The sequence below is a fragment of the Phodopus roborovskii genome, unplaced genomic scaffold, assembly GCF_943737965.1.
Source record: "Phodopus roborovskii unplaced genomic scaffold, PHOROB, whole genome shotgun sequence".
NCBI classification, from domain to species: domain Eukaryota; kingdom Metazoa; phylum Chordata; class Mammalia; order Rodentia; family Cricetidae; genus Phodopus; species Phodopus roborovskii.
The window spans coordinates 39,775,760-39,783,820 of record NW_026126517.1 but is presented as its reverse complement, the minus strand read 5'-3'; the positions used below and the strand labels follow the sequence as shown (position 1 = coordinate 39,783,820).

The window sequence follows — 8,061 nt, the reverse complement described above, 5'->3', positions numbered from 1 at the left end:
GTTTAATTCAATTTCATTTTTAATTGAGTTTTATGTCATCAAAAAGTCTATAATGCTCAAAATTAACATTTTTGCAATCTGATCATATGTTCATTTGATGTTTGGTTAGTTTAGTGAAGTTCTCATAATTAATCTCCTACTGCCATTTGAAAATATATATAACAGAAGCCTGTGCTCATACTTAAGGTAAATCATTAAAAATACACACACACACACACACACACACACACACACACACACACACACACACACACGGTTTCTCTGGAAAGATCAATTCAGGAAAACTGGCAGTTGTAATTGTCACTGTTTTGCAATTAAAAAAAAAAAAACAAAGCAAAAAACCATAGTTGAAAGTACAGTGACAGTGGGACTGGCTGGGCACCCTCATCACAACAGTTCTTGGTCTGCTCTAAGCCATGCCTTCACAATCTATGCTTCCTCCATTCTTTCCCACTTCCTGAGTTTGGTTCCGCAAACTCCACATTTATTATTTTTATCTACCTGATTTACTTCTAATAAATCCCCTCCACACTCAAAACAAAACCCGACAATAAACCATCCTTGATTTTGTTGTGGTGCCAGTTTACTTATGAAATTACTACTAAAAACATGAATTTGCAAGTGTTTAGAAATAAACATATTGCATTGCATTTTACTTTATATATTGGAATTCTGTGACAGATTTTGTCTGAAAAAAAATACCATAGTTTTAAATTTCTTATTTTGAAAATGCTGGTGTAGAACAAGTTCTAAAAGGTCTTAATAAAAACTTGAGTCAGATATTGGATGAGGAGCTGAAAGATCAGAGAAAAAAAGCAGCTAGCCACTACATCCTCAGAATGCTTCAGACTGCCCTGAGCTCCTGTCTGCTCCCACCTTATATTCCTCTCTCTACTCAACCATATCCCTTTCTTTGTCCACCTCCTTAGTGCTGGCATTAAAGACATGTCACTCCAAGTGCTGGGATCACCTTTGTGAGAGTTGTTTTTCTTTTAGACTGGATCAATTTCATGTGGCCCAAGGTGGCCTTGAACTAACAGAGATCCATCTGCCTCTGTCTCCCAAGTGCTGGGATTAAAGGTGTAAGCAACCTCTGTCTGGCCTCTGTGGCTAATCTATGTGGCTACTGGGATTAAAGGTGTGTACCATCACTGCCTGCTAACTAGGTGCTTTCCAGAAACCTCATCCTATTTAAGTGTTCTCTTCATATAAACTGAGGACAAATAAGAGTAACAATACTTTGGAAAACAGGTGGTATATAAGGCATTATCTCAGTGTGCTACAAAGTTTGAGAAACGCTTTCCTTAGAGTAATAGATTAAAAGTGAGTGACTGAGGATTATATAGGTTGGTGACTGCCATACCCTGACTTGGTATTTACTGTCTTCTCAGGGGGGAGGTGTCTCTGAGCTTCAAGGTGTTGAATGGGGAAGACTCATTTCTTCTTTTCAGGTTTTTTTTTTTTTTTTTTTTTTGGGGGGGGGGGGGGGGCTTTGTTTTGAGACAGGCTCTACTCTGTATAGGCCAGGCTGGCCTCCAACTCCTCATCCTCACACCCCAGCCTCTTCAGTGCTGTGATTACAGGTAAGTGCTACCACACCTGACTTGGGGGCCTTTTTAATCATGCACTATCTAGGAATCAATCTGGACAGTAAGCGCGTCTGTGAGGACATCAGCAAAAAAGTGCTGTCCAAGATCACCAGATGTCAAGGCCTAGCAAACACCAGGCCTTGGTGTCAGCGCACTTTCCTGAGCACACCTCCTCCTGAGGGATTCCCTGAAGCCGAGCGCTTGAATTCTGACAGTCGCTCAGGTGTATTGTTTTAACATTCGGGTTTTTAACATTCGGGTTTCACTCCCCGCTCCACGGTTACAAATGATACCTGAGGCCACAGGCGACAATTATTCAGATTTGCGCAGTCGCTCCGCCCTCCCGTCCGCCAGAGGCCGCGGGCCGCTTTGCGCACGCGCTGCATCGCAGACCCGGGGGCGCTCTCAGCCACGCGCCGCCCGCTGGGCGTTCCCAGCCCTAGCCTAGGGTGGTGAGGGGGAGCGCGCATGCGCACGCACTCCAGGTGCCCCGCCCCCAGGGGCGCGCCCCCAGGGGCCTGGGGCCTACTCCTTGGAGCGCCCGGGCCATGGAGGCCCTGCGGAGGGCCCACGAGTCTGTGCTGCGGCTGCTGCTGTGCAGGCCCTGGGCCTTGGATACCGCCCCCCGCCCGAAGCCCCGCGCCTCGGAGGTGCTGACGCTGCACCTGCTGCAACGGCGCCTGCCGCACTGGACCTCCTTCTGCGTGCCTTACAGCGCGGTCCACAACGACCAGTTCGGCCTGTCCCACTTCAACTGGCCGGTGCTAGGCGCCAACTACCACATCCTGCGCACTGGCTGCTTCCCCTTCATCAAGTACCACTGCTCCAAGGCTCCTTGGCAGGACCTGGCCCCACAGAACCGCTTCTTCACGGCGCTCAAGGTCATCAACCTGGGTGAGTGGCGGAGCCCTCGCCTGACCCAGGGACTCCTCCAGCCCGGGGCGAGGGGGTGGGTGGGGGTGGGCGGCTGCAGGTTCACCAGCAAGCTGCTCCGCCCCAGCGGGCTGCCAGCATCACCCTCGAGGTCGTGCCCTGCCACTTTTCTTGCAGGAGGACCCTGCCTTGTGCAGCGAGGAGCGAGTCAGGAAACGCCCCCACTTGGACAGTAGCTCTGAAGTTTCCTTAGCAGGAGTCATTCCTGCGCTCTTCACTGGCAGGGAGCCTTTGGAGGACATAAACAGGACGACTTTTAAAGTTTCTTTGTCTTCTTTATGTGAAATCTCAGCAGGCGTTTTGCTAAAAGCAGTAGGTTCTCTCCAGACATAATTCTTTTCAGGTGCTAGACTTAAAAGATACTTAAAAGAGGGTGCCTTTTTTAGTACTTATGTTCGGACTGTATCTCTTCCCGCTAGATGTTTATGTTATTTTGGTTTAACAGCAGGTCAGGATCATGGATCGTAGATGTAATAAATAGCATTATATAGATCTTGGAAAAATACAAGCCCTCGAGATGTTTCCGACCTATTAATAGCTACTAAAAAAATGAACGTAGATTGAAATTTTAGTTACTCAAACTACACACAAGGAAGCCAATCGGCATAACCCAAATATTTTTTAATCCAAAATTAAACCAAACTCTATGGGGCTATACTAGTACTATATGTAATCCAATAGTTCATTAAATTGAATAAGGCATGGTCGTTTCTGCTTATAAGAAACTCACATGCCACATAGGATTTTTGAACTATTGTCCCACTGGCACTGCCTTAGGCTCAATCTAGGAAGGAGATTATACAGCAGTGTATATAATACTTTAAAAAATGTCTCATTACTTGGCTGATGGACTATATAGAGCATACCCAATAATTTTGAGGTTGATATGAAAGTTAAGTTGGTATGAGATGATCTAGAAACTTAAGACTGAGTATGTGGAAAAGCTGGAGTGCTAACTAGTTGTGAAAATGAGTTTAGCATTTTCAGAATCAGTAGGAATCATTCTTTTCCAAATGTAGAGTGATAGATTAGGAAGACTGGAAGGATAAGGGATAGGTAAACCATATAGACTAAATCCCTTATTTAAAATGCCACAATTTACAGTTAACTTTCTTTTAAGACACCTGTCATGATTAAGGGATCTCTTTTAGGTGTAAGTCATTAAGACACCAAAAGGGAAAAAAAATACATTCCCACATAGAAAGGTAAATAAAACCTTAAAACAACAACAACAGATGTAGGGGTGATTTTTGTTTGTTTTTAATGTGGAAGAGTGATTTAATAGTCTGTGAGCTATGAACTTCTTGAAATTCTAAACAATGCTATTTAAATGGGAAGAAGAGTTCCAAGTGCAGCAAGAGAGAAAGTGTTCCTGCATGCTTCAATACAAATTGCTTTACTCAGAAAATGTTTCTGGGCTTTTTTTTTTTTTTTTTAAACCAATTTAGTGATATTTATTTTGCATTTTTGGCCTGAACTAAAAGAAATGTGAATTAACAGGGTCCTAGTCTGTGATGTATAGTTTGTCTCTGTGGATCCATTAAATCCTTAGTTGGTAGTAAGAATACAAAGGATTTTTTCCCCTCATCCTCCCTTCTAAACTAGTAGTAATCAGAATAACTCATTTTCTGTTTTGTAAATAATAAGGATTTCTGTTTACTCATTTTTTCCCCCTTTCTCCTCCACCTTCCCTTCTGACATTTTACTGATGATTTATCAGTCTAAGTATCCTGCTGGGAAATAAATTAAGATTTAAGAAAAGCAACTTACCATTGAAATAAATGGGTAATAGGAGCCTTACTACAAAGTTCCCATTTTTAAAGTACTTAATTCAGCAGTAGTTTACCTACTGTTCAGTTAACTCAAAATGAATGATTATACAAAGAACTATTTCTCAAGTTCATTTTGATGTTTTCTGTCTCTGGTAGTCTGATTTTTTTTTTTTTTTTTTCATGGAATGGTAAAGATTTGATTTTGAAGCATACAGACTGAATTTTTAAAAAATCCATAAAATACAGAGGCAACAAATCTTTCTTAGTGCATTATTATCTGCATTCTAAGGTGGGAAAGAAAAAAATCCAAAATATTCATTCATTCCAACAGAGAATTTCTGACCCCTGTCAGCAAGTATGAATGATAATGGTTCCTTTCTCTGCTTACTATTACACTAGTAATCATTAATCAGTTCTTTATTTTATTGGGGGTATTTATTTGTATGGTTTGTTTTCAAAAGTATAAATTTGAAAAGAATATTTGACTGAAAACTGATAATTACCATAAAAAATAATTCTCAGGGTCACTACCATTCCCTACACTCAAACCTTAGTGTTTGGTTTAAAGGGCACATTGTATATATCTTGCATTCAGTGTATGTAGAAAATTAATAATTTCTTCTTGGACCTTTTAAAATTCCTCATCCTATTGATTTTCAGGTTTTGGAGTAGTAGTGTCATATTGGAATTCATTTTTTATTATTATTATTTCAGTCTGTACCCCATAATTCTTTCTTACGTATGCCTACCATGTCACATTCTTTTCTTGTCCCTCTGCCTTCTCACCACACACCTCTTGATTTTCTTTTTCCTTTTGGATGAATGATTTGCAAATAGTTTTATAGAGTAGCTTTTGAGGATTTAATTTTGTGATAGTCCCTGGAGACATTTGGGATTCTTTGGAGCATGACGAGGGCAAAGACAGCAGTGTACTGTAGAAAGTTCCTTGGGAGTTCCAGGGGATTCTATGATAATAACTTACAAACTGTAACCTGGTATGTTTCTAAAATTAGAAAAGTACCTGAGCAGGAGGCATCTGGCTTCCCACTCCACCATCCCATTACCAGCTGGTAAAGCCTCCTCTGCTGGCTCTGGCATCACAGAATACTCCAACATATATATTCAAAGATAGCCCTTCGGGAAAGGAAGAAAAACTCAGAGTCAGATCAGTGTTGAATATGTGTTGTTTTCTCTATTAACTAGAAAGTGATTTTCCAAATGAGCAGTTATCTTTTTGAATTGCCTCTTTCTGCCCATTTCCCACATGGCAGCAATAAAATTAATACTTGTGCAGGGCCTGCAGTATTTGTTTTTGATCTGTGTGCCTGTGGTTTTATACAGACATACATATATACAGTGTGTTTTTTTAATATTTTAATAGTCATTGATTTTAAATAAGTACCTTAAAAGTTAAGAATTATGGAAGTCTGTTTTGCATCCAACATAGCATCATATGCATATGAATCCATATTTCTGGATAGTATTATGTGTTTAGTTTGATATATAACATGCAGCAGTTACTCTCAAATAAAACAGGGAAGCCTTATTAATGGCAGTCTTCAAAGACAGAGAGAAAGACTTATTGGAGTCCGTGCAGATAAGCTGAAATAAGATTGTTTTCAAATCAGTTATAGAATTACTAATGGGAGTGTCATGCTGGGTACAGTAAACTCTTCCTAAAAGTTAGAGTTTTGTCTAAAAAGGTTTTTGAACAAGTTTCTAAGTTGAACAAAAATTTCTTTATCCATCATTGTTCAACCTAACTTAAAGAACAACAAAGTGGACCTAGTAATTTTAGCTCAAAGCAGACAATAATGGATATCCTCTACTTATCTGTGAGAATATAAAATTATTTCATAATTAATTAAGGATCATGAATTAAGCAGGTGATCTGTATTAAAGTTTATATCAGTCTCATTTATAGTTTTAAAAATCTAGGCTCACATAATTGCTACTATGTTCCACAAAGAGATCAAGTTTAGCTCATCAGTAATCATAGTGAGCATCTGGTCACACATTTCTGTTTCTACAGCTTTGTTAACATTGCTGAAGACTGTTTTCATGATCAGTAACATGACATATGTTAGTACATGATTAATAAGTACTGATCTCATGTAACATATTCATTTGTTTTCTAGGTATTCCAACTTTGTTATATGGACTTGGCTCCTGGTTATTTGCCAGAGTCACAGAGACTGTTCATACCAGTTACGGACCAATAACAATCTATTTTCTAAATAAAGAAGATGAAGGTGCCATGTATTGAGAGTGTACATTGGAAAATACAAATGTCAATGAATTTGTTCCCCAGTGTGTGTGTGTTTGTATGTGTGTGTGCAATATTTATTTTTGATCCTTTAAAATAAAATGCTGGCAAAACCTTTGTCTTTCTGTGGTGTGTAGTTTTTTAAGATGAATCACTACCCCCTAGAGGGAAGCTTTTTCTACATTATTATATATTGTGTACTGTTTAGCTAATGGGAATTAGAAATACACATGGCTTCACTCCTGCTTCCCCAGAACTAGGTTAAACAAAACAAAAACAAAAAAAAAAAAACAAAAAAAAGTCTATAAAGACAGATTCTATAGCTAGATATTAACATTTTAAATTAGCTCTGAAGAAAAAAATTCTCCACAAAAAAAAAAAAAAAATGGAAAATCATGGTGGAGGTGGGGGGAATATAATGTGGGTGGAAAGGAGATGATGTTGAATACTTAGTGGAGATGATATAATGTCATTGACAAATTGAATATATATGAGAATCTGATTGCAACTGAAAACTTAAGCATTCCGCAGTTAAGATTTTGCATGGAGGTGGTTTCTTTTGTTTTATTTTTTAAGCTCTTGTATTATTTTGTCTGTACTAAGTGGTAGGAATAAAAGGCAGGTGTATACCTATAATCCCCAGCAGTAGGGAAGTAGAAGCAGGAAGATCAAGAATTCAAATTCACTCTTAGCTGCAGGGCATCTCCAGCATCAGCCTGGGCAACTTGAGACCCTAATAACAACAAAAGAAACAAAAAGAACACAATGCCATAGTTCTTCTTAATGTAGTTATAGATCTTGTCATTGTAAATTCAACAAGGTGAGTGAAATTAATACTCATTATTATTGTTAAAGTAACATACTGCAAAGCTGTAAGAAAATGGAGGTCTAGGAAGACCCAGAATTTGACAGCTGTTAGGAAAGCAGTGAACTGAAACACCACACATTCACAGACTTAGTGACCATGGAGAGTGGGCTGAAACTTTAAAACCCGATACCACTCTTGTATTAAATTTTATTAAGCTAATTGTGTTGTTGAAAGCAAAGTCATTAAAAATATTTATCCTTGGAGATTGTCACAAAGTACCCAGATGAATGGTAAATTTCCAAAATTTGGAGTAATTTAGGGAGAACTAAGTAGGACTATTTAATTCCTAAACCAATGGGTGTTTAAGATTTATGATCACTTCATAATTACAGACATGCATTGTATAATGTTTTATGTTAATGTGTTGCTGGTACTGCAGTGTTTACACATTTTTGTAGGAAAACATTTTACACAATTTCATCTAACCAACATTTGGGTGTTATTTCTGATGAGTTAATAGAGAGTGAACTTCCAGAAATGACTAAGTGAGACCATCAGAATAACAAAGTCACAAACGGGCCCATCAAATGTAGTCATTTTAAATGTGCTACAGATAGGGAGCTGTACTAATACATGTATTGTTCACTTGTCTAAACACAATTCTAAGTAACACTTTAGTCAAAGAAGTACTTA

At 38.8% G+C, this 8,061-nt stretch overlaps 1 protein-coding gene across 2 annotated transcripts; it reads left to right on the top strand.

Moving 5' to 3' along the window:
- The first annotated feature begins 2,100 nt into the window (after positions 1-2,100).
- CUNH15orf61 (chromosome unknown C15orf61 homolog) lies at positions 2,101-6,600 on the top strand. 2 transcript variants are annotated; one of them, XR_007835308.1, is made up of 3 exons: positions 2,101-2,483; positions 2,640-2,783; positions 6,433-6,600. XR_007835308.1 is itself a non-coding variant. In XM_051197719.1 (2 exons), exons 1-2 carry the CDS (start codon positions 2,138-2,140, stop codon positions 6,558-6,560), a joined length of 474 nt encoding a protein of 157 aa, XP_051053676.1. In that variant the 5' UTR covers positions 2,101-2,137; the 3' UTR covers positions 6,561-6,600. The 2 variants fall into 2 exon arrangements, 1 of the variants encoding a protein (XP_051053676.1); XM_051197719.1 differs by lacking the exon at positions 2,640-2,783.
- Positions 6,601-8,061: the final 1,461 nt, after the last annotated feature.

What these genes read in the sequence shown, in the direction of transcription:
- CUNH15orf61 (XM_051197719.1), top strand. Translation starts at nt 2,138, where the DNA reads ATGGAGGCCCTGCGGAGGGCCCACGAGTCTGTGCTGCGGCTGCTGCTG. An exon ending in GCTCAAGGTCATCAACCTGG is followed by an intron (nt 2,484 to 6,432) that starts GTGAGTGGCGGA and finishes TTTGTTTTCTAG; the next exon opens with GTATTCCAACTTTGTTATAT.